Source organism: Mustela erminea, chromosome 20, assembly GCF_009829155.1.
Source record: "Mustela erminea isolate mMusErm1 chromosome 20, mMusErm1.Pri, whole genome shotgun sequence".
In the NCBI taxonomy this organism is placed as follows: domain Eukaryota; kingdom Metazoa; phylum Chordata; class Mammalia; order Carnivora; family Mustelidae; genus Mustela; species Mustela erminea.
This window is the reverse complement of record NC_045633.1, coordinates 4556926-4583520: the sequence shown is the minus strand read 5'-3', so window position 1 is coordinate 4583520 and position 26595 is coordinate 4556926. Positions and strand designations below refer to the sequence as shown.

The 26595-nt window shown below is 49.5% G+C and overlaps 1 protein-coding gene across 3 annotated transcripts in view; it reads right to left on the bottom strand.

Annotated features, from left to right (window-relative positions):
* The window catches only part of EEF2K (eukaryotic elongation factor 2 kinase), a 62280-nt gene that overhangs the window by 23317 nt on the left and 12368 nt on the right, over positions 1–26595 (bottom strand). For all 3 annotated transcript variants that reach the window (XM_032327193.1, XM_032327195.1, XM_032327194.1), the window contains 5 exons: positions 22453–22774; positions 7541–7641; positions 3825–3885; positions 2397–2434; positions 1828–1999 (listed from right to left, as the gene is read on the bottom strand). In XM_032327193.1, the coding sequence (XP_032183084.1) occupies positions 1828–1999; positions 2397–2434; positions 3825–3885; positions 7541–7641; positions 22453–22698 (618 nt within the window). In that variant the 5' untranslated portion in view covers positions 22699–22774. The remainder of the gene's footprint in view (positions 1–1827; positions 2000–2396; positions 2435–3824; positions 3886–7540; positions 7642–22452; positions 22775–26595) is intronic.

The following is a 26595-nucleotide window of genomic DNA, read 5'->3' as shown; positions in this document are numbered from 1 at the left end:
TCCAAGGAACTGTGTGGCTGGGTCACTAGACAGGCCGATGACAGCTGCAGAGGTCGACGCGGCCCCAAGCAGAGAACTGCCCCAAACGTGGCCTCAGTTCCAAGAAACAGCCTAAGGGGAAGGAGCAGCTGGTTCTCGGAGGTTCTCACCCCAAATACTGACTCTATTCTTACGAGGAAGTCTATGGTGAGGCCACGTACTGGCCAGGAGGCAGTTAACAAGGGGTGGCCAGCTCCCCCCTCAAAAAGCTCTGCTCCTTTCCTCAATTCCAACCAACCACAGTATTTACTGAGCACCTAGGCACTGTGAGACAGAGTGAACAAGGCACGAATCCCCTGCCCCTGGGGGAGAGACGCAATATTAACTGCAGGGACAAGACTCTTCCGGAGAGTGCCAACTGCTCCAAGCAAGAGGAACGAGAACAGACAGAATGAACTGACAGGACAGCACTGGAAAGGCTACTTCATTTAGGATGGCCTGGGGCGGCCTTGCTGAGCAGGTGACATATGAGCTGAGACCTGAACTGTGAGAAGGAACTCATCATGCAGGGATGGAGCTGGGGTTGGGGAGGGCAAGAAATGATGACAGGGATGGCACAGCCAGAGCAAAGGTCCTGAGGCAGGAACAAGCTTAGGGAGGAAGAGAAAGGAGGCCAGGATGGCATGTAGCAAATTACTGAGGTGGTCACAGACCCCACGGGTGGGGACTGTGGCTTCTTGGGTCTACCCCGAAGGCACTTAATCAAGAGTCATGCAAACAGGAGGCGCTCAATGAATTCTGCTGACTTCTTGTAAGTGTGGCTCCCCCAAGGGGCCCAGGAGACAGTAGTATGTTATCTCGCAGGTGCTCAAACAGTGGGAAAGCTGAGCTATGAATCTGGGCAGGGCAGAGACACAGAGTGCTGTTTCTCAAATGCCCACAGGCAACAGGAAACTCTGCTTTGCCCAGGTTCGCTAAACAACCTGGGGGCTCACCTGCAGAAGCCAACTGGGCAGGGGCCTGAAATACCTGGCTTTGAGACCTGGCTCCTTCCTGCCTATTGGGGCAGGTCACTTAACCCCTTTGGGCCTGGGGCTCCCCAGGGGCAGACACACTACCCCTTCTCCTCTCCTTCTGCTTTTTCTTGGGAGCCACCCATCTCAGTCTGCACAGTCTGGGGGAAGGACCCATCTCAGTCTGCACAGTCTGGGGGAAGGACCCACATTGCTGCCTCTAAGGGGGAGCATATGGCTCAGGCCTGCCCGATCTGCATATCCCCTCCCCTGGCTATTGTGACTAGCTCAGCAACAGGCACCTGACCTAAGTGGAGGCAATGAAACCCAGTTCTGAGACTTCCACTGGAACTTCTGGGAAAACAGGTATTGTCCTGGCACCAAGGTTTCTCAGAGGACAGGAAGTGAGCCCGCAGCTGCTCATGGCCCACAGAAGAACACCAAGGCTAGAGATGGGGGTTGGGGGCAGATTCTCAACAACCTGCCTGGTCCTGGATCCAGCCTTACCTGCAGCCAGCCCTCTTTCTGTTACATGAGGTAATAAATTCCCTTTTAGCATGAAGCCCATTTGAGGTTGCTAACATCTGCAAAAAAAAAGTCCTAATAGATCCCATCCGTAAATGGGATCAAAACATCCTAACCTCAAACAACCTGAGTTCTCTGTTTTTAGTTATAAATGACTGCATATAGTGAATCGTGTTCAACAGATGATGGCTCTTATTGGCTTCTGTTAAGACCGTGAAGGGAACCATGACTGGCACCATGGTTAACTTTGTCTCCAGTCTCATCCCTGGCCGCCTTGTGTGGGCAGGTGGCCGGGAGGGGCACCACAGACCTGTTTGGGGGGCTTGTGCCGATTATACTCCTCTCCCCAGAGCTTGGCCTCCATCTGTAGACGCACGTCCTCAAAGTACACGTCCCTGTCCACAGACTCGATGTAGCGCTTTGCCACGTAGTTCGAGGCCCCCTTCCACTGCTGAGTGTGCAGGAAGTTGGAGAGCTTCTTCCTGGGGGCAGGGGAGAGGGGGAGACAGCAGAGGGTCTGCCTGGGCACTTGGGTCCACCAGGAACCCAGCCTGACCCCCTGCATCCTTCAAAGGGCTGGGAAGAGGCTGAAGGGACATTGTTAAAGGTCTCTTAACCCACATCTTGTGGCCTCCACACATCAGAGTGGAATTTAGTGGGATACTCCAAGTTCTCCCCGAGTGCCCCCCGCCCCCCAGAGGGGGCTCCCTCCTCAGCAGAGCAAACGTGTGGTCCGACGGACACCAGAGAGAGAGACACTCAGCCTACAAGCAGAGGCTGCTGTCTCGGTTTCTCGGCCAGAAATGTTGCAAGGCCCCCACTCTTAAGAGCATGAAGGAGTCCAGGCAGGTCCCCCGAGAGCCAGGCCGAGTCACTTACGTTCTGAAGCACTCCCGCATCGCTCCACGGCCGAAGGGCTGAAAGATACCACGCGAGCGTCATCAGGTCCCATGTCCCACCAGAACGAGTCCTGAGTCAGGAAGAGACTCACCCCTCGGACATCACCCACCACATGGGTACCTGGACCTCATCTCAATCCTAAAATTCCTGAGCCCTCCCTCCATTACCCTGGCGCTAAAGCCTGACCAAACTTCTAGCCTGGAGGTTTTGGGGGATGACAAGGCCACCTGCTCCCCAAAACCCTGGCTGAGGGGGAGGGGAAGACCACTCACGGGGTGAAGATGTTATGGAGGTAACCTAGCATGTCAAAGAACGTTTTTGTAGCCCTGCTTTTCTGTTCCCTAGAACAGAAAAAGGGTGGAGGGGAGCCTGGGTGGCTCAGTCAGCTAAGCATCCAACTCTTGATTTCAGCTCAGGTCATGGTCTCAGGGTTGTGGGATCGAGCCTCACGTCCGGCTCCGCACTCAGCAGAGTCTGCTTGTCCCTCTCCCACTGTCCCTCCACCCCCCTCTCTCTCCAATAAATAAGATCTTGAAAAGAAAAGAAAAAGAAAAAGAGAAGAAAAGCAGTGGAAAGAGCCTAAATGTCCATCAAGAGTATAACGGATAATCAGGTCTACTCATTCGGAACACCATATAGCAACCAGAGTGAGTATACCCTGTTGTTCTGTTCTATTATTCTGTATTGTTCTATAAATGATGGGTCTAGCAAAAACAAGTATGAACTCGTCACAGACAAAATGCTGAGCAGAAGAAGCCATACTCAAAAGCATACATACAGGGAACCTATGTGGCTTAGTGGGGTAAGACCTCTGCCTTCGGCTCAGGTCATGATCCCAGGGTCCTGGGATCGAGCCCCGCATCGGGCTCTCTGCTCAGCGGGGAGCCTGCTTCCTCCTCTCTCTCTGCCTGCCTCTCTGCCTACTTGTGATCTCTCTGTTTCAAATAATAAATAAAATCTTAAAAAAATATAAAAATAAAAAGGCCAGTATAGGTAAGCCTACAGAGACAGGGGTAGATTAGCAGTTGTCTAGGGCTGGGGGAGACGAGGGGATAGGAGGCTGGCTGCCGGTGGGTAAGTACAGGCTTTCTTCCGCAGATGATGAAACGTTCTGGAATTGGTTGTGGTGATGGAGGCACATCTCTGTGACTACACCAAACCCACCGAACCCGTATACTTTAAATGGCTACGTTGCATAATGTGTGAATTATATCTCCATAAAACAGTTATAAAAAACTTATAAAAATAACAGTTATAAAATAGTTATAAAAATAAAATAAATACACAGTAATAGAAAGAATGCCCCAAAGTCAGTCACGTGAGTGTGAAAGGGAGGGAGCAGAGACCGAAGTCTGCTCAAGAGGAATCCGCCCTCAGCCCTGCCCACACGGGCCGGGGAAGGCTCACCTGAGACGCCATCTTGATCAGAACCTCATCTTCTAGCCACTCGCCGGTGACAGCATTGTACCTGCAGAGAGAAGCCAGCCCCGGGTACAGCGTCTATACCATGGTCCTCTCACCCACTGGATAAAAGCAAAAGAGTATTCTGGCTTCTCGCTGCCCTTGGGACTGAGAACACCCTATCCACAGGCCCAGCCGACCGCCCGGGGTGGGTCTGTGGACACTCTCTGTCCCCTCCCAAGCCCCCCACACTGGCTGCGCCCCACACTGGCCTTTCCTCTCCAGTGTGTTGCCCAACACTTGTGCTGTGTGTGGGTCTGCTCCCCCATCTGGCCCCCCGCCTTGGACCCCACAAAGCCAGGCCTGTGTCTGTCTTCTTCACTGCAGGGCCCGGTGCTTATGGAAGCTTAATACACCCAAGTCAGATGAACAACTGAATAAATCAATATCCTTATTTTAACCAGTCTACACAAAAAGTGGCATGTCCCAGGACAGGAGGCGGCAGTGCCCGCTCTCTTGCTGGGCACGTGTGTGAGGCCCAGGACGGGTAGCTGGGCTTGTGTCCTAGTGCAGGAACGGGTAGGGGAGGTCCTGTCCCTGAGTCCAGCTGAGGAAGGGGCTGCTGGAGGACACCCAAGGCAGAATAAGACAGGGAAGGTTCCAGAACATTACCATCTCTTCTTTCTCAGGATTCTCCACAGAGTAAATCTGGTTCTATGCCTGGCTGAGCCTCAAACAGATTTGCCTGGTCGAGAGAGTGCCTCAGCTCACTAAATCCCTAAATTCTAAAACCTCCCCGAGGGCTGAGGTGTTCTTAGCGCTAGCAGAGGCCTCCCTGGCCCACCCCTCGGCGGGACGGACTCCAGACCACTCCCAGCTCCGTGAGAAGCAGAGGCCTGGCAGGTAACCTCTCCCAGGCTGGGGGCAGGGATGGTGGCCAGAGCCGCAAGTTGCCTCCAATCAACCCATGTCCTGTGTTCAATAAATAATGGCAATGATGATTAGTATCATTACTACATAGAGACGAAGGTAAAGGAAAAGTCTACCCTCACTTCCAAACAAGACTGAAGGCTGAGAGGCAGCCAGAAGTTGAGGGACGAGGGAGATATGGGGTATCAGACGGATCTCATTTGTCCTTCAGAACCACTGACCCCATACAGGTCAGAGTTGCTCCAAGTTCACTGAGCAGGGTGTTTAAACAGATCTCTTCAATTGCAGCGGCTCTGTTAGATTGGCACCATTACGGCGCCCGCTTTCCAGGTGGGGAAACTGCAGCTCAGAGAGGTGAGTCACTTGCCCGAGGGTCCAGGATGCAGACCCCGGTCAGCTGCAACCACAGCCTTGCTCCGAGCCAGCCTGGGTACCATCCATGTGAACAGGAAATCTGTCCCAACAAAGGGGCAGCCAGCACCACCAGAAACCAACAAGGAAGTGTTCCAGTTTAGAAATGTTCTGGAGATTCTAGCCATCGAAGCCTGAGCTCCCTCTGCCAGCAGCCGCTTCAGCTGGGAAATAGTCTGGCTCGGTCCCTGCACCCACAGAGCTCCAGGACACACAGAGCCAGCTCAGCATTGGGGATCTGCTTTTCCAGGGGACTCCCTGGGTTGCCTAGTGACCAACCAGTCACCATGCTGGCCTTACAGTTGGGGAGGAACAGAGTCCACACCCTCCCCTGCTGGAGCCCCCACAATGCTGACCTTAGCTGCCAGCAGAGTCCCCAGGGCCTGCTAGGAGGTGGGTTTCCGGTGGTGGGGAGGGGGTGCATGCCAGGCTCTGAGCCATCTCCTCACAGGCAGGAGCAGGGACATGTCGTAGAAAGATTTAGAAATGTACACTGTTTCGGCCTGCCGGGCATCTGACTCCTCTCCTTTCCGTCCCAATTTCCGTTAGGGGACCACCATCCTCCACTCTCAGAATATGCGGACTGGGCAGAGCCGATCCCCAGCACCTTCTGGCTTGCAGTATAAGATCCAGACGTCACCAATGAGAAAAAGCTCCCTGGCGCATGACTGCATCAGAGAGGGGCATATAACCAAAGCCAGACCAATGACATTCCATTATGGAACTTCTCTTTAAAACTACTGGAGAAAGGGGGCGCCTGGGTGGCTCAGTGGGTTAAGCCGCTGCCTTCGGCTCAGGTCATGATCTCAGGGTCCTGGGATCGAGTCCCGCATCGGGCTCTCTGCTCAGCAGGGAGCCTGCTTCCTCCTCTCTCTCTCTCTCTGCCTGCCTCTCCGCCTACTTGTGATCTCTCTCTGTCAAATAAATAAATAAAATCTTTAAAAAAAAAAAAAAAAAAAAAAAAAATACTGGAGAAAGAAAAGATCCTCTTCTATTGGGTGAAATGAAATGTGGGGGCTCTTGGGGGCATCTATGCCACTGATACAAGAGAGTCTATCTGAGGTCAAAGCCCAAAGTGTCCTCGAGCATCTGGAACCAGACATACCTGAAGTTCACGTGTGTGAGCCAAACATTCCCTTCTATGCTGAACACTGTGAACTGGGTTTCTGTCACTTGCATTTGAAACAGAGTTCTAATGGAAAGACCCTGAGCTGAGAGTCAGAAGGTTAGCTTACTGGGGCACCCGGGTGGCTCAGTGGGTTAAAGCTTCTGCCTTCGGCTCAGGTCATGATCTCAGGATCCTGGGATCGAGCCCCACATCGGCTCTCTGCTCAGCAGGGAGCCTGCTTCCCTTCCTTTCTTTCTGCCTGCCTCTCTGCCTACTTGTCATCTCTGTCTGTCATAAATAAATAAAATCTTAAAAAAAAAAAAAAAGAAGAAGAAGATGGTTAGCTTATTAACTACCCAGGTAACCCTGGGCAAACCTCTATCTCCCTGGGGCAATTACGGGACCTCAGGGTGTTGGCTTAGAGGACTCTCAGACTGGAGGGCTCTACAGAGGTCACAGGACGGCAGGTGGACTCCAGGACGTGTCCAAGAGCCCTCTAATATTATGCACAAAATCAGACATATGTGTGCAGCTTTCTGGGATGACCCTCATCAGATTCTCAAGAGTGGCCCCAAATACTTGCCATGGTTCCTACTTCAGGCTTTTTTTAACGAATACACACACACAGAGGGCTTCAGATAGTGCCTGTCCCACAGATTCAACACACAGGAGCTACCGTCATCACAGTTACCCTTGGTGGTAGCATTCTGTAGTTTTCTTTCTTCCTGAAACCCCCTCACATAACTCCTCTCCCTCTCCCTTTCCTAATAGGAAATCTAGGCGGTCACAGCTCCATCTGTGCATCTTCCTGGGGCCAAGGCATCAAAGAGCTCACGTGCTATCTACATGCATTCACTCTCCCTTCAGTGGAAACCAGGGGCCACGTGGAGAGACCGTGGAACCATGAGATGGGAGAAGCGGGGTCCCCGAGCGGCCCCCCATGGTCCCTGGGCTCTCAGCCAACTTCACTCGAGTGAAAAGCATAGCACCCCCTCACTGAGCCGGTGGAGTTATTTGTTACTGCAGCATGGCTTGGCCCTGCCTGACCACCTCGTCCATTAGAGGACCAACCACACCAAGGAGTCAAGGAGGTAACACCCAGTGCCCGAAGCATGCAGAAATGCTCAAATGTGGGCGGATGCTATTATTATTCCCTTCTCCTTGGCCTCCAAAGGTACTTAGGCCTCAGTGATTCTGAGCAGAGGCAGGACCCAGACCCCCAAGGACTCCTCAAGACCTGGGGCCATACAGTAGCCCTGGACAAGCTGCCGACCTGTGACGCGTGGCACATTCCGTGGCAATATCCTCCAGGTGGAACTCGGCCCAGGGGTCGGGCATGTGTTTGGCCTTCTCGATTGCATGCTTCCAAGCTTCCTGCAAAAGGCAGAGGGAAATGTTAGAGCAGGGGCTGTGGGGCAGGGCTGCCCCGGCCTCCTTCTCCCCCGTGATTTCCCAGCGCTGTTCCCAGCGGACTACGTAAGTGAGAGAGAAATAATACTCCCATCAGTGATCCTTTCAGGAATCGAGCTCCCAACAGACGCTGGGCAGAAGAGATATATCTGAACTATGAAACCAAAGAAACATAATGCACGTAGGGAAGCACATTTTAAAGATTTATTTATTTTGCGGAGAGAGAGAGAGAGAGCACGAGTGCATGTGCAAGTTGGGGGTTAGGACGGGGGCGGGGAGGAAATCTCGAGCAGACTCCCGCCCCTCAGTGGGGAGCCCCAATCCCAGGAACCTGAGCCTGAATCCCAGGAACCTGAGATCATGACCCAAGCTGAAATCAAGAGTTGGACGCTTAACGGACTGAGCCACCTGGGTGCCCCCAGACTGGAAAACACTTTAATGACCTTTCATAACCAGTGCTGGCCGGGATATGGGGAAACGGGTGCCCTCGCATATGGTCAGTGGGTCTAAACGGCCTCGAAAGGCAACCTGGCAATACACTGAGATCAAGAATATGAATTCCTTTATTCTGACCCAGCAGTTCTACATCTAGAAACGTGTCCTAGAGAAATACACGAGTCCGCAAACATACACGTACAAAACTGAATTCAACCCAATGCCCATCTGTGGGGACTGATTAAATACACTTTGATTATACCCACTGGAAATGCTACAGACCCTTTCAAACAACTGTGCTTACTCTGGGTGGGAACTCTGGACCCTATCAGAGCCAACGTCACCTTTTTGGAAATACTGTATAAATCACTTTCATCACCCTAAATGAAAATTGTAGACAACACCATCTTCCTAAACTCAGAGTATCTCTAACCACGCCAAAGATATGTTGCCTTTACATTAACAGAGCCCTAAGTTCTGGGCTCAGATGATTAGGAACAGATTCCCATGAGACATTCCAAGGTCCTGGGGTCACAGGAATATTCCTTGTGCAGGACTGCCTTGTCCATTTCAGGCTTTTAGCATCCATGCCCTCCACCTTCTCAATGCCTTAGTGCCCTGCACCATTGTGGGAACCCAAAATAGCCCCCTAAATTTTTAAAACCTTTGAGAACCAGGGTTTCTGGGTATTCACTGGGAAAGATGAGCAAGGTACATTATGGAGACAATGCTGATTCTCAACAATATCACCTCCCAACCCCGTTTCTTGTTTTAAAAAGCTCATTTTAGGGACACCTGGGTGGCTCAGTTGGTTGGACGACTGCCTTCAGCTCAGGTCATGATCCTGGAGTCCCGGGATCGAGTCCCGCATCGGGCTCCCAGCTCCGTGGGGAGTCTGCTTCTCCCTCTGACCTTCTCCTCGCTCATGCTCTCTCTCACTGTCTCTCTCTCAAATAAATAAATAAAATCTTTAAAAAAAAAAAAAAAAGCTCATTTTATTGCTTTTATAATCCCCAAGGTAGAACCCTTCCCTGTCCCCTCCCTACACTCCAGCACCCACACTGGGTCACCATCTCTTCCTGCTCCTTCCCCTGCAGGAGCAGTGAGGTCAAAACTCCTTTCCTGGCCAGAGCCTGAGCCACGATGGGGCGGGGGCTGAACACGGGGGGTGGCAGACCCACAGCAGTTCCCGACCCCCTCACCTGCCATCGGGATCCCTCAGCGATCAGGACTAGCCCTGTGGGAGCTCAGCTTCCCACGGGCTCAGGCCCAGACAGGACAGCAACCCAAGCGTGCGGCCGGCCTGAGCCTCGGCCTCCCGGCTGGGATCCTGCCCACGAGCAGAGAAGGCAGAGCGACCGAGCTTTCCGAGAAACACGCGCACACGCAGGTTTCCCACGGGCTAAGGCTTCCTCATGAGGGCTTGGGATTCCAATCTCCGCAAAGTCCAAAAACAAAGCCCAGAATTTCTTTCTTCCAATTTGAAAGCAAATTCATGCTTAATGAAACACTCAGAAAAGAGAGAAGACAAAATTCAAACCCACCACGCGTCATCGACCCAGAGCAATGACTGCCCAGTGCTTTGGGCTTGTTCTTTTGCAGATCCTTCTAGTACATCTTTCGTACAACTGGAATCACACTGTAAATACAGTTTACAGGGTGCCTGGGTGGTTCAGTGGGTTAAAGCCTCTGCCTTCGGCTCCGGTTGGGATCCCAGGGTCTTGGAATTGAGCCCTGTATCGGGCTCTCTGCTAGGTGGGGAGCCTGCTTCCTCCTCTCTCTCTGCCTGCCTCTCTGCCTACTTGTGATCTCTCTCTGTCAAATAAATAAATTAATTTAAAAAAAAAAAAGTTTACAGCCTTTCAGGAGAGTGGGCCCATGGGGATTGGTACTTTATATACAGGAATCTTACTTTCCTGCTTCCAAATGTATGATCTGCTTACTGTAAAAAACCACACACACTACAGAATGCAAAGTAGAAAGTGAAAGTACTTTGTGACCCAGGGCTCTGAAAACCACAGCTGACGGCCGACGTAGATTCTAAGTTTGTTCCTCTGCATTTGCTAACACACAGGAATATAGCATCGGACCAGAGCCCATGTCGTACATATAGGCAGGCTGGGCCGACCTCACTTTCCTTCCGCAGTTGTGAGACACACAATTATATAAATGTACCTTCAGGCATTTCTCTAACCTCTCGGCTGATGGATACTGGGATTCTCTTCAATAATCCCCAGCGCAGGCGGCCCTAAAGTGAACACCGTCCTATGTAAAATCCTTACGCCAACTGTGCAAAATCCTGGTAGGACATTTCTCTCGGAAGTGTAATTGCTGGGTCACGTCTAAAATGGACAAATTGGGAGTTCTCCTCCAAAAAATTTCTCCTAAATGACACTCCAAGAGGCAGAGAACATATCATTTAAATATTTAGTTTTTTTTAAAGATTTCTTGGAGAGCGAGCGAGAGAGCGAGCCAGCTCACATGCACAAGTCGGGGGAGGGGTAGAGGGTGAGAATCTTCCAGCAGACTCTCCGCTGAGCGCAGTCCCCACAGGGGGCTGGATCCCACGACCCAGGAGATCACGACCTGAGCCAAAGCCAAGAGTCCGACGCTCAACCGGCTGAGCCAGTCAGGCACCCTCATCCCTTACTTTTTTTTTTTTTTTTTTTGAAGATTTTATTTATTTATTTGACAGAGATCACAAGTAGGCAGAGAGGCAGGCAGAGAGAGGTGGGGGAAGCAGGCTCCCTGCTGAGCAAAGAGTCTGATTCGGGGCTCAATCCCAGGACCCTGAGATCATGACCTGAGCCAAAGGCAGCGGCTTAACCTACTGAGCCACCCAGGCGCCCCCTCTTACATTTTTTAAACACAAACATGACATCATGGACTTGCAAGTTAGCTGGAATAGCTAAGTCACTACTGACATCACCGCTCCCCTGTGGTTCTCCGCTGTTAGACTTTGAGCTTGTCACTGATTTTTCCCTGTTATAAATAACCACGCCACAGACATGTTTAGAACTAAAACAGTTCCTGAATCTCTGCACTTAAAAAAAAAAAAAAGTACCACTCTCTCTTTTCCTATTCTAGCTACTGTGAACGGCAGCGGGTCTGATCCCAGCCTGTCAAGGAAGTTGCAGTGTGCTGAGCCTGAGGGTCCGTCCATCCGTCTGTCCGTCCATCCGTCCTGGTGCTCTGTGCCCTGCCTGGGACATGTGGCTCTCCCCCGTCCCACTGTACTCTCTCAACCAGTGACTCAAACGCTCCCCGACTCTCCCCATTCAGTGAGGAAATCACCTCCCGGCTGGAGGCTATGGCTCCAAATGAAAATAAATAAATAAATAAAAAAACAAGGAAAAAATATTTCAGAATTTGAGGGCGTGTTATTCCACAGGATCAAAATTACTTTCTGCCAAACCCAGAAAAGAATCGTGGCACGCCTCGTTGGCACAGGCGGGTTTAATGCCACCAGCGTTTCTTTGAAGGCACAACATAAAAAGTCCTTGACGAAGATTTGTTCCCTCGACTCTGGTTCCCACCCTGGGCTGACTAATTGTGCGATCCTCCATTTCCTTGTTTACAAAGAACAACGAAGAACATTTTCACTAATAGTGGCCAAATGTTTTTCCTGCTCCCCCCACCTGGACCAGACACGTTTCTCCCCCAAAGAAAGAGCAGCTCGCTGACATTTACAATGCTCTTTACAGTTAACAGCGCCAAAAGAAGCTGTGGACCACCGGTGTACTATTTTACCCGTCGGGTTAAGAAAAACAGGTGTTTATGGAGGCTGGAGAAGTGGGTCCTCTCAGACCCCGAGAGTGGGAGAAGCAGGTACTGTCACCTGACAGCCATCCGGTAGGGCTTTCACTGCCTCGTGACCCAGCCACCCTGGTCACCTACCCAGATGTGCACAGGTGAGCAGCCAAGGATGGGCCTGCGCTTATGATGCTAGAGAACTCTCGGGTATTGCCGAAAACCTGCCTGTGCCCAGGGAGAAGATTCTACACACTTGGTATAGTAGAACAGAGTCATTAAAAAGATCAAGGTGGGGCGCCTGGGTGGCTCAGTGGCTTAAGCCTCGGCCTTCAGCTCAGGTCATGATCCCAGGGTCCTGGGATCAAGGCCCGCATCGGGCTCTCTGCTTGGCAGGGAGCCTGCTTCCTCCTCTCTCTGCCTGCCTCTCTGCCTACTTGTGATCTCTCTCCCTGTCAAATAAATAAATAAATAAAATCTTAAAAAAAAAAAAAAAATCAAGGTGTATCGCTTCTCGGCCTTTTGGCTAAAATCAAGGTGTGGGGTGCCTGGGTGGCTTTGGCCCTTCCCCAACTCATGTGCATTCCCTTTCCTTCTCTCTCAAATAAATAAATAACATCTTTTAAAAAAAAAAGATCAAGGTGAGGTGTGTTCAAGACACGGGATGGCTAGGAGTGCCTGGGTGGCTCAGTGGGTTAAAGCCTCTGCCTTCAGCTCTGGTCATGATCTCAGGGTCCTGGGATCGAGCCCTGCATAGGGCTCTCTGCTCAGCAGGGAGCCTGCTCCCTGCCCCCAACTTCTCTCTGCCTACTTGTAATCTCTGTCAAATAAATAAATAAATAAAATCTTCAAGGAAAAAAAAACAACAAACCACCCTGGTGGCTCAGTCAGTTAAGCATCTGACTCTTGGAATCGGCTCAGGTCTCCATGTCAGGGCTGTGAGTTCAAGCCCCACACTGGGCTCCACGCTGGCCGTGGAACCTACTTTAAAGAAAAAAAAAAATCAACATGTGGGGCCATCTGGCTGGCTCATTCAGAAAAGCATGTGATTCTTGATCTTGGGGGTCATGAATTCTAGCCCTACGTTGTGTGTACAGATTATTAAAAAAAAAAAAAAAAAGGTCAAGGTGTTGAATGAGCAATCTCCAAGACTAACTGTTTAGGGGGAAAAAAGGCAAGTTGCTGAATAATGGAAACAGTATGACACCATTAACTGGTGGAGGAAACCCACAAACCAGCACTACGCATTTCTAAGAATGAGTGTGTCTGTACATACACACATAGATGTATCTTTATGTATGAGGACAGGAAAGAGGTCTGAAAGTGCTTTATACCAAATGAATCTAAAATGGTCTTCTCTGGGAATAGGAGGAGGATCAGGGGATGGTCAAGGAGACTTCAGCTTTATCTACGTTGTGTGCCTGTTTTCACTACGAGAACATTAACACTCTGAATATAGAATAGGTAAGGCATGCGTAAGTCGAAGTTAACAAAGATCACCGGGTTAGGGGATTCTCAAGGCCCTGCTAGCTCTCATGTTCTCTAGTTCTAAAGATCTGGAAAAAAAGAAAAAATAGAAGTGCACGGCACCTGGGAGCTCAGTGGGTTAAAGCCTCTGCCTTCAGCTCAGGTCATGATCCCAGGGTCCTGGGATCGAGCCCCACAGTTGGGCTCTCTGCTCAGCAGTGAGCCTGCTTCCCCCTCTCTCTCTGCCTGCCTCTCTGCCTACTTGTGATCTCTGTCTGCCAAATAAATAAATAAAATATTTAAAAAATAAATAAGTAAAATAAGAATATATAAAATAAAATAAGGGCGCTTGGGTGGCTCAGTTCATTAAGTGCCTTTGGCTCAGGTCATCATCTCCGGGTCCTGGGATCAAGGCCCTCGGGCTCTGCGCTCAGCAGACAGTCTGCTTCTCCCTCGCCCCCTGCCCCGCTCATGCTCTCTCTAATAAATAAATAAAATCTTTTTCAAAAACTAAGACAAACTAAAATAAAGATCCAAACTCAGTTGTTGGTGCACACTATCTTGCTCAGAATGGGGGCCCCCCGGGGGGGGGGGCGGTTCCTAAAAAGGAAAATATAACCTTGCCTGGAGAGTGGAAAAATCTTTGGTTCCTCAAAGAAGAGTACAGAATAAAAATAAATACAAGGGCGCCTGGGTGGCTCAGTTAAGCAACTGCCTTCGGCTCAGGTCATGATCCCGGAGTCCTGGGATTGAGTCCCACATCGGGCTCCTTGCTCGGCGGGGAGTCTGCTTCTCCTGCTGACCTCTCTACTCTCAAATAAATAAATAAAATCTTTAAATACACAAATACATAATATATAATAATAATAACAACCAATTTCCTGGAGTACGCCAGCATGAGGCCGGATATGCAGGTAACATGTTTGCAATTTCTCCGGCACACGGGATGTTACTGCTGACTTGGCGCTGCTCTTACATCGCTGTTCTTACGACCACTGACACAGCAATCACGGCCTCTGATCTTACGTGAGGAAGCATCCAGAGGCTGCCTAAGTCCTCCCCGAGATATCAAGTTACTCTCGCAGTGGATGTCATACAATGTTTTTCCTACAATCCTTTCCATAGACTCTAAGAAACTCGAGCTCTAGGTCAGCCTGCCTTGCCCCTGCTGGCTACCCCCAGGGATGCAGAAAAGCAGCGGGAAGAATGGGGGAAGCGAGCTTGCTTGCTTGGTTGTTCACTGCGGAGGGAGCCACAGGGCTGTGTGGCTGCCCCGGTCCGGACCGCACGCCTACAGAGGCTTCATGCAACCTCCAGGGAACACGGTACTGACTACGGCAGCAAAAACCCTGGAAGCTGCCCGCAAGAGGAAATGCTTACCCCAACGGTGCCGCGTCCATACAATGGGCTGCCAGGGAGACGTTAAGACAAAAGAGGAACCAGATCCCCATCTACTAATATGGAAAGATATGCACCATCTCTCGTGTGCCAAGAAAAACTGGTCACTGAAGAGCATATATACGTGATCTTATTATTGTAATAAAAATCCCTACTTAGTCAAGTCTCTATTTATAGTAAAATACAGAAAAGACCGAAATACACACTAGGACCTCCGTAGCAATTATATCTACACTCTCACTGCTTTCTGCCAGGAACAGGGAGGACTTCTATAAGCAACCAAACAAGTGACTGCCAAAGAAATAAAGCTGAAAGTTGTAAAGAAATCTTTGTCAAAGGGAGTAGTTGCTGCTGGTGTCCCCGCAGTGGGATTCAGAGCCAGGGCGAGAGAGGAAAGGCTGGGAAGGATGAAAATCATAAAAGCTGGGGCGCCGGGGTTGCTCAGTTGGTTAAGCGTTGGCCTGTGGCTCAGGTCACGGTCCTGGGGTCCTGGGATGGAGCCCTGTGTTGGGCTCCCTGCTCCGCGGGGAGTCTGCTTCTCCTTCTCCCTCTGCCCCTCTGCTCCTCTGTGTGTGTGTTCTCCTCTCTCAAATAAATAAATCAAATCTCAAAAAAGAAAAAAAAAAACTGGCAAAGCAGGAACATTCCCTGGGGTGGCATAACACTCGTGCCTCCTAGAAGCCCCTCCCCAGACAGAAGCCCAGACTGCATCACAGCGACTGCACTGAAGCCCAGGCCAGCAGGCAGGACAGCTCCCCAGTCCACCGAGAAGGTGCCAGAGGCTCGGAGAGCAAGGAGGAAACCTGCCTATAGACCTGCGGCGACCGGGAGCCGGCAGACCCGGACTCACACCGAGCCCGTCAAGCCCCAGTTCCCCACTCTTTTGCAAAAAGGGAGTTTGAGAACCAAACTGAGTATGACCATGTGACCCAAATGCGGATCAACAGGGGACCTGGGCAGCTCAGCCGGCTGAACGTGTTCAGCTCAGGTCATGATCCCAGGGTCCCGGAATCGACCCCTGGGTTGGGCTCCTTGCTCAGTGGGGAAACTGTTTCTCCCTCTGCCTCTGCTGCTCCCCCTGCTTGCGCTAATAAATAAATAGAAACTTAAAAAAAAATGGTATCTCCATGCGCCGGGATAGTATTCATCAATGAAAAACAAGCATGGACACAGGGTTCTCCACCAACAATGTTGCACCAGCTGAAAGAAGCCAGACACAAAAGACCCCATGTTATGTAATCCAATTTCTATGAAATGTCCAGCACAGGCAAATCCACAGATACTGAAAGTAGATTAGTGGCTGCCAGAGGCTGGGTGGACTGGGGATCCTGGGTATGGCTAAGGGGTGTGCAGTTTCTTTTTAGGGCTAAGAAGATGGGCTAAAATTGAAACTGGTGGGGCTCCTGGGTGGCTCAGAGGGTTAAAAGCCTCTGCCTTTGGCTCAGGTCATGATCCCAGTGTCCTGGGATCAAGCCCTGCATCAGGATCTCTGCTCCACGGGGAGCCTGCTTCCTCCTCTCTCTCTGCCTGCCTCTCCGCCTACCTGTGATCTCTGTCAAATAAATAAATAAAATCTTTTAAAAATAAATAAATAAAATAAAATTGATACTGGGGTTGTGCATGCATAATTGTATAAATGTATTTCAAGCTGCTGCACTGGACATCCCCAACGGGTAAACTGTATGTTATATGGATTCTATTGCAATAAAGCTGCTAAAAAAAAATTGGACAAAGTTAAAGAAGGGGCCCCTCGTACCCCCAGGACATTTCCACAAAGGATCTGAGCACCTGCACAGACTTCGGAGAGAGGGGTCCCAGCAGTCGGGCTTGCGTCTCCACAGCCCCCTCGTGTTTTTCAGACACGGGTCAGCGGGTGACCTCCTGCCACTGCCAGAGTCCCTCTTTTCCCTTCATCTGCCCAGCAGGCCCTCCGCTTGCTGGAGGTCCAGAGCTTTCTGGACTGCTAGATGCCTAAGCTTCTCCGTCTGGTTGTGCACTCCCAAAGCACTGGGCAGAGCCCCAAAATATCACCTCTGGGTATGCACTGAGCTTCCTGCGGTCACCGAGCAGGGACAGAAGCCCAGTCCTGCCAGGGTGGGGCTTCCTGGGGCTCGGGGTAGGCAGGGACATCTCTCTTCCCTGTAAGTCACTGGATGCTATCATTTCCATCTCCTTCTGGGGTAACTGCCGTCCTCTGACCCAGCTGTTGGAGCCACCCTAGGTGGGCTGAAAGCAGAACTGGAATCACCAAAGTCTTCCGACAGGGGTGTGGGGAGCCAGCGTGCTCACACCGCGTGAGTGGCAGACGCCGGTGCGACCTCTTAGAGGTCTGGGGATTTAACGTGGCAGGTGCGCCCGAGCACAGGCACAAGGCCATATGGACAGAGATGTTTTTGGAAGAGCCGTTTGCGGTCGCCAAAGACTGGAAACGACCTTGCTACCCACCCATGAGGGACTGGCTCAACTCATTATGGGGCTTCCAGACTTGATATTCAGCCTTCAGAAACAACAACAAATTAGCTGCCACATGCTGCGGTCAAGAAGACCATCGAGCGATTCAGATCCCAGAGCCTCAGGCTGGCCATCTCTGCCCTTCCTCCCAAGACTTCTGTACAGATCAAATATGAGTCAAGTGTGGAGAGCCGTGACTGCCCTTCACACGGCGGCTGTTACGTAAGGGCCAGCTGATGTCAGCTCATCTGTGCCCGTAAGGGAAGACAGCAAGATTGCAGAACAGGTTTGCAGACACCTAACATTGCCATAAAAAAGAAAAGGGGAGGGTCATATACCTGTGCGTGCTTATACAGGCCAGGAACGCCTCTGGAAGGACATTCCCCAGGGAACAGGGCTGGGGGGGCGGGGCGGGGCTCACTTATCACTCTGCCTTGGATACGGTTTGAATTTTTTTTTTAACCTTAGATATATATTTATTTATGTATTAGGAAATGTACATATTTTTTTCAAGATTTTATTTATTCATTTGACAGACAGAGATCACAAGTAAGCAGAGAAGCAGGCAGAGAGAGAGGGGGAAGCAGGCTCCCTGCTGAGCAGGGAGCCTGAGGCGGGGCTCGATCCCAGGACCCTGAGATCATGACCTGAGCCGAAGGCAGAGGCTTTAACCCACTGAGCCACCCAGGCGCCCCTGTATGTGTATTTTAAAGTTTGCTTAGATATACACATAAGGAGAAGTGTCCTCCCAAGAAGAGGGCTGGCTCCAGAAATCCATGTACATCATGTGAGAGAATACAATTCACTCTAAAAATACAAGAGACGAGGGGCCCCTGGGCGGCTCCGTTGGTTAAGCATCTGACTCTTGATTTTGGCTCAGATCACAACCTCAGGGTCCAAAGATTAAGCCCGGTGTCAGGCTCTGCACTCCGTGTGGAATGTGCTTGGGATTCTCTCCCTCTCCCTCTGCCCCCACAAATAAATTTTAAAAAGGGAAATAGAAGAGGTGAAAAATAAATCAAAAGGTAGATAAAGGTATGTGACAGGTAGGTAGGTCGGTAAAAGAGGTGGAATATGGAATGACCCCCAAGATACTCCCAGGCCAGGAAAACAATTTTTAAAAATAAAATTTCCCCCTTTATTTCTTTTTTAAAGATTTTATTTATTTATTTGAGAGAATGAGAGCACAAACAGGGTGGGGGGGTGGCAGGAGAAGCAGGCTCCCCGCTGAGCAGGGAGCCCGGCAGGGGGCTCGATCCCAGGACCCTGAGATCATGACCTGAGCCGAAGACAGAGGCTTAACCCACTGAGCCACCCAGGCGTCCCTATACTCTATATTCTATCTGAGTTTAACTCCAGAGCAGAAGCACTTTTCCAAGTTATAGCAAATTCTATAAACATCCTTGCTGGGCTGCCTGATGTTCTATCAAGAGGGCGGCCCCCAGAACGACCCCACCACCATCCTCCGGGGAGCCAGTCGGAGGGCCGTGGCCTTGACAGTGACAGAATTGGACCGTTCACACCACACGCCCGGTCCTTGCCAGGGTGACGCCTCTCTGGAGGCCATTTTGGTTGAACAACCCCGGTTGCCATGTCAACAGTAAACAGAAAACACGTTCCCTTCGGGGACGGCCAGGCGGAGTGAGGTTTGGAAAACGGAGCTGCTGTCGCCCCCTCCAAGGCTGCCTCGGGCAACAGGAACCCCACGGAACCGGCTTTCCGTTACGTGGGACGGGGGACAGCCAAGAGGCACGACTGGTCCATAACTGGTCATTCGACCCAGTGCAGGGAAGGGCAAGTGCAGTCAGATCGTCCCCAGCCTTGCAGGCAGCGGCTGACAGACGCACGCAGAGGTCCGCGCGGAGCCCCGGAGAATGCTCAAGAGAGAGCCAGGGCAGGGTGTCTGAAAACCACATCCCGAGGGAGCCAGAACAATCGCTTTAACAGACCAGACTGAGACATGAGTTTAAAGAGCTTCCAGGCAGAGGCGTGAAAAGGGAAACCTGTTCCAGGAACAGGGAGAGGTGTGGGGTGAGCAGAGCCCGAGGGGCCCCTGGGGACCATGCCCGCGCCCATCCTTGGTGAGGATTTTGAACCAGGCCTTGTAGAAATTTTCAGGAGGAGCAATTTATTGATTTCTTTGTTTGGGAGAGGTGAGGTGACCTGGCTGTTTTGCTTTAGTTTTCTTCTTCTAAAGTCTTTTTCTGCACACAAATAATACATGGGTGTAGCTTAAAAGTCTCGTATGTTTAGATATATATAATATAGACAAAGCCCCCCGTAACAGCACCCTTTCCCCCCCAAGAGAATCACTATTAACTACTGTGTACAAATTCCTCTACACAAGTTTTGGCTATGTAAATATGAAGATGTATATATCTTTTTTTTTTTTTTTAAAAGATTTTATTTAATTATTTGACAGGCAGACATCACAAGTAGGCAGAGAGGCAGGCAGAGAGAGAGGAGGAAGCAGGCTCCCCGCTGAGCAGAGAGCCCGATGTGGGGCTCGATCCCAGGACCCTAGGACCATGACCCGAGCCTAAGGCAGAGGCTTTAACCCACTGAAGCCACCCAGGCACCCCTGTATATATCTTTTTGATAAATGTGGGACTGTATTATATTTCAACTTGCCTTCTTAATTAACAGTATATAAAAAGAAAAATAGCTACCATTTTTAAAATTCTAATTATGTCCATACTGTCCTTACAGCTTTTCATGGATCTTCCCACCAAACTGTCAAGTCGAATCACATAGAAACATCATCTCTGGGATGTCTGGGTGGCTCAGTTGGTAAAGCGTCTACCCTTGGCTTGGGTCATGTTCCTGGGCTCCTGGGGATGGAGCCCCACGTCAGGCTCTTTGTTCAGCCGCGAGCCTGCTTCTCCCTGGCCCTCTGCCTGCAGTTTCCCCTGCTTGTGCTCGCTCTCCCTCTCTGTCAAATAAATGAAGAAAATATAAAAAGAAAAGAAACATCATCTCTGTTTTAATGTAAATACAGTGTTCTCTTAGGGCCATGGTTTAAAATTTAAATAAGGCCCTCTTGGGGCACCTGGGTGGCTCAGTGGGTTAAGCCTCTGCCTTCGGCTCAGGTCATGATCTCAGGGTCCTGGGATCGAGTCCCACATCGGGCTCTCTGCTCGGCAGGGAGCCTGCTTCCTCCGTCCCCACCCCCGCCTGCCTCTTTGCCTACTTGTGATCTCTCTCTATCAAATAAATAAATAAAATCTTAACAAAAAAAAAAAAAAAAAAGAGGAAATGACTGGGTCAGAGAGAAAACACTTGGTTCTCTCCCAAACCTTGTCTGCAGCTGGGATGGAGAGGGTCAAATCTGTCTTTGCATGTGGTCCAACTGTAATGTGGGGTGCTGGGGCTGGTGGGGGTCCATTTGCCTGATGTGTAAACTGAGGCAGAGGAGAATAAAGAACAGGTAAAGAGAGACAGAGAGGGACCCCTGGATGGCTCGGTCGTTAAGCGTCTGCCTTCGGCTCAGGTCAGGATCCCGGGGTCCTGGGATCGAGCCCCGCATCGGGCTCCCTGCTCCTGCTCCCTCTGCTGCTCACCTGCTTGTGTTCCCTCTCTCGCAGTGTCTCTCTGTGTCAAATAAATACAATAAAATCCTTTAAAAAAAAAAAGAGAGAGAGAGACAGCTCTGCTAACTTTCAGTTCCTAGACCCATCCCCTGAGAGGCCAGACATTGTTTCTTCCCTTGGCTCCCAAGAAATAAATACCCTCTTCCCTTGAGCTGGTGTGAGCTGGCTTCTGTTTCCTGAGCCCTGAGCCCCAGCCCCCGCTGGCACCCGGATTCCCTCACACCAGGTACGGGATGCCTCAGCAATCTGCGTCTCCTCCAGCTCCCCACGCAGAGTGAACACAAGCACGCCAGGCTGTCCCCCGGCCCTTCCCACGCGGCCCTCCACGGGGCTGGGCGTGCGGCTCAGGGGCTGGTTGAGGACAGGAAAGCAAGACAAGCCGCCACCTAATCCCGCAGTGGCCCCCTACAACTTCAGAGGGGACCCACAGGGCTGTGTCCAGAGCTGCCTGCCCCAGAGAGACTTAATCTAGAACTCTGGCCCTGACAGAAGAAAATAACCAACTGCCCAAGAACTATAATTATTAATTTCCTAAAAACAGATTAATTCTGAAGTTACAGAAGAGTGACTCCAATTCCCAATCCCAAAGCAGTACCGTACATTTTGCTTTCAGTACTAACAGATACCTTCTGTGGGCGGGCCTCAAATTAATAAGGAGAACATTATTCCATTTAAGTTTTTTTCAAGGCACCTGGCTGGCTCAGTTGGAAGAACACATGACTCTTGATCATGGGGTTATGAGTTTGAGCCCCCCGTTGGGGACAGAGATGAGACTAACTAACTAAATGAAATTTTTTTCATCACCAGTTATGATACAAAAGCCCCATAATCATCCTTTCTCCTCTCTTTATCCCACTTTTACCATAGTAGGAACACAAATCCCTGACAAAACAAGTACCCTTCTCCTTCATACAGAAGGATGCCCAACTCTAAGCAATGTTGGATTTTTCTTTAAATTTTTTAATTAAGATTTTTCTTTTAATTCCAGTTTCATACAGTGTTATAGTAAGGCGGGGGCTCTTTCGACTACAACCAACACGAAGAACCATATTTTATATCATGTCCCTGGACCCACACACACATCCATCAGGAGTGAAATGCAAACGTTTATGCGATTAGAGCCTGGCAGTCAACAACCAACTGGTTTACCACATTCATGGGTGTGAACGTGCTTCTGCCTATGTTCCAAAAAGTAAGATCTTCATGGGGACCTGGGTGGGTCAGTTAGTTGGGCAACTGCCTTGGTCTCAGGTCATGATCCTGGAGTCCTGGGATCGAGTCCCGAATCGGGCTCGGTGCTCAGTGAGGAGACTGCTTCTCCCTCTGGCCCCCCCCCTTCTCATGCTCTCTCTCTTTCTCTAATAAATAAATAAAATCTTTTTTAAAAAAAATATAATCTTTACAATTTGCAATGGTCTCCCGTATTTCCTAGTCTATTCTGCTCTGCTGCATTTTTTTAAAAAGCTGGTTAAGGTTTTCACAACCCAGTAGTGGGTCTTCACAGCTATTTCGAAAACACCTGCTCAAAAGTAATGCAACTTGTTTTAAGCCAAGGAAATCCTCCCAGGGTGACACACATATCCCCCGACGCAGAATTTAGAGTGGTGCCCAGGCTTTGGAAACACAGGGAAGACCCCAAACAGCTCCCCGATCCCTCGTGGCAGGTGGGGAGGGGTCCACTCACCTTAAAATGGAAGGAGCTTGCAGGGGACCCGCTGGAGCCATACTGTTCACTCTTCGTTAGGTTGCTGGAGTAGTTATTAACCTTGAAATTGCCATTCTGGTGAGACCTGGGGTCATCGGTGATGGGGCAGATGAAGTAACCTTCCTCATCATCGCTGTCGGCCTCAGAGTCACCGTCATGACCAGCCCGGGGGGTCTGGCCGCCATCAACACCTTCCAGGCGGAAAATGAGGTCTTCGTCTGCCATGTTCCCGGGAGGCCCGTGTTACCCCAGGGGTGGGCAGCAGAGCCAGAGTTGCAGGGCAAACGCAGCGGTGTGGGTCCTACAAGGGAAGCGAGACAATGGGTGCCGGGGCCCAGGGAGTGAGAGCTCGCAGTGCATCTCACCCTGGGTGTCCCCGGCGGCAAAGAGAACTGGCACCCTCGGAAGGAAAAGTACAGCATCTTTTGGGGAGGCACACTTGGCAGGCGGCATGTAGAACATTTTAAATGTACAAACCCGTCGACCAAGTAATTCCACTTTGGAGAACTCAGTGTCTGAAATAAGGCAGGGAAAATAAATGCTTCTTAAGCAACGGGAGTGATCTTTTTTAGAAGGTAAAGTAGATCAGATCGTTCCTTGGCTTAACACACTCCGGCAGCTTCTCTCCAGTGGCTTTTAAGACTACAAGGCCGGCTTTAGTTGGGTCCCTGCCCACTTCTCCTCTGGTCTTGGCACCTCTCCAGGCCCAATAGGTTGCTCTCTGTTTGGTGAATATGGGGAGCCCATTTCCACCCCAGGGCCTTTGTACTTGCTAACCCCTGTGCCTGGAACAATCTTCCCCATCTTCCAATAGTGGGTTCCCTTTCATCAGTTGGATCCTGACTCAAGAGAAATCTAGAGAAATCTCCATTCAAAGGACTCCTCTCAAATGCACCTGCACTACCCCCTAACACATCTCTCTCTGCTTTATTCCCTACGGGGAGGTTTTCCCAAGCTGAAACCTCCTTTACTCTCTTACTGTCTGTATCCCCAGTGCCTTGAAGAGCGCGTGGCAAAGACTGGGGCTCTATACACATCCCGAGAATGGCTGAGTGACCCAAAGAATGTCCTCTTTAGCGTGATCAATAACAGGAAAAAAAAAAAAAAGCTAACAGCCCATGATGTCTGTCAGTAGAGGTTTGTTAAATTAAGTACGACTTTCTATACCGTGCACTGTCATGTGACTATTACAGAGAAAGGGGAAGCTCCAGATATATAAAGACATGCAAAAAGAGTCAAGAAAAAGTTCAGCAAGATTGTAGAATACAAAATTCAACAGTATTTCTGTGCACTAGCAATGAAAAATCCAAAGAAGAAATTAAGAAAATAAGTCCAGCTATAAAGAACATCAAAAAGAATAAAATATTTGGGAATAAATTTAATAAAAGAAGTGCATGACTCGTACACTGAAATAACACACTGAAAGAAATTAAAAATCTAAAAAAAAAAAAAGGGAAGAGGGGCACCTGGGTGGCTCAGTGGGTTAAAGCCTCTGCCTTGTGCTCAGGTCATAATCCCAGGGTCCTGGGATCGAGCTCCGAATCAGGCTCTCTGCTCAGCAGAGAGCTCTGCCTACTTGTGATCTCTGTCAAATAAATAAATAAAATCTTTTAAAAAGAAAAAAAAAAAAGGAAGATATTCTGCATTCATAGATCAGAGGATTTATTTTATTTTATTTTTTTAGGACTTTATTTATTTATTTGACAGAGAGGGAACACAAGCAGGGGGAGTGGGGGAGGGAGAAGAGGGCTTCCCGCTGAGCAGGGAGCCTGATGCGGGGCTCGATCCCAGGACCCTGGGATTATGACCTGAGCACAAGGCAGACACTTAACGACTGAGCCAGCCAGGCGCCCCCAGAGGATTTAATATTGCTAAGATGGCTATACTCGCCTAAAATCATCTATAGATTCAAACCAATCCCTATCAAATTCCTACTGTCTTCTTTGAAGTAATTAACAAGCGTGTGCTAAAGTTCATACGGAAACACAAGGGACCGAAAATAGCCAAAACAGTCTTGAAAAAAGAGGAACAAAGTTGAAGGAGTCACACTTCCTGAATTCAAATCTTGCTATGAAGCTGCAGTCATCAAGACTGTTGGTATCGGTATTGGGACAGACACAGATCAATGGAATAGATTTGAGAGCCCAGAAATGAACCCCGATATTTACAACCACTGATTATGACAACAGCACCAAAACAATTCAATGGGGGAAAGAATACTCTTTTCAACCAATGATGCCGCGACGAGTGAATATACACGTGGCCAAAGAATGAAACTGAACGCATTCCTTACACTAGTCACAAAAATAACTAAAAATGGATCAAAGACTTACATATAAAAGCTAAAACATCATCTGACTCTTTGAAAACAATACAGGAGAAAATCTTTGTGAGATGGGACAGGTAAAGCTTTCTTAGCTATGACACGTAAAGTACAAGCAACAAAGGAACAGATAAATGAGGCACCATCAGAACTAAACACTCGTGCTTCAAAGGACGCCAACTAGAGTGGGGAGATCACCCTCGGAATGGGAACAAAGTTTTGCAAATCATAAAGCTGGTAAGGGACTCTATAAAGAATGTAGACAACTTGGGGCACCTGAGAGGCTCAGTGGGTTAAGCCTCTGCCTTCAGCTCAGGTCATGATCTCAGGGTCCTGGATCAAGCCCTGCATCGGGCTCTCTGCTCGCCAGGGAGCCTGCTTCTCCCACTCTCTCTCCCTGCCTCTCTGCCTGCTTGTGATCTCTTTCACTGTCAAATAAATAAGTAAAATTAAAAAAAAAAAAAAAGAATGTAGACAACAATAAGATGACAAATAAATAAAAAATGGGCAAAGGGCTTGAATAGACTTGAATAGATCTTTCTCTAAAGAAGACATAATCATGGCCAGTAGGCACATGAAAAGAAGCTCAATGTCATTAGTCATTAGAGAAAGACTAGTCAAAGTCACACCCACTACGATAGATATAATAATAATAAAAAAAAAAAACAGAAAATAGTAAATGTTGACAAGGGTACAGAAAAACTAAAACCCCCATCCACTGTTGCTAGGAATGTAAAATGGTGCAACCACTTTGGAAAACAGTCTGGCAGGTCCTCAAAAATTTAACCGCAGAATTACCATATGAGCTAGCAATTCCACTGGGTACACACCCAGAGAAAGGAAAACCACTACATTTTTTTTCCATTCCTTTTATTTTTTTTTTTGAAGATTTTATTTATTTATTTGACAGACAGAGATCACAAGTAGGCAGAGAGGCAGGCAGAGGGAGAAGAGGAAGCAGGCTCCCCGCTGAGCAGAGAACCCAATGCGGGACTCGATCCCAGGACCCTGAGATCATGACCTGAGCTGAAGGCAGAGGCTTTAACCCACTGAGCCACCCAGGCACCCAGAAAACCACTACATTAAAACATACACATCCATTCATGGAAGTATTATTTGTAACAGCCAACCAGGGAAACCACCTTAATGTTCGGGGACTAATGAATGAATAAATAAAATGTATCCACACAAGGGAATACAGTGAAGCCTCAGAAAGGAGTAAAGAACCCAACACTTGGGTGAACCTTGAAAGCTTCAAGGAAAAGGAAAGATCTAACCACAAAAGAACACATACTGAATGACTCCATTTATATGAAATGTCCAGAGAAGGCAGATCTGTACAGACCGAAGGTATGTGAGCCGTTGCCTAAGGTCACCTGAGGGACCTTAGGGAGGGAATGGGGAACAACTTCTAATGGGCTTCTTTGGAATTGGCTCAAAATGCTCTTAAACTGTGTGCGGGTTGTGTGACTGCCGATATACGAAAAACCGTTGGACTGTACACTTTTTTAAAGATTTTATTTATTAAAAAAAAAAGATTTTATTTATTTGAGAGACAGCAAGAGTGAGAGAGATCACAGAGGGAGAGGAGGGGGGTGACTCCCCGATGAGCAGAGAGGTAGACGTGGGGCTCCATCCCAGGACCCCAAGATGACGCTTCGCCGACTGAGCCACCCAGGCCCCCCAAACTGTACACTTTAAATGGATGCACTCACTGTAAGGTTTGTGAATCGTATTTCAATAAAGCTTAGGTTTAAAAAAAAGGTAATCCAGGGGCGCCTGGGTGGCTCAGTGGGTTA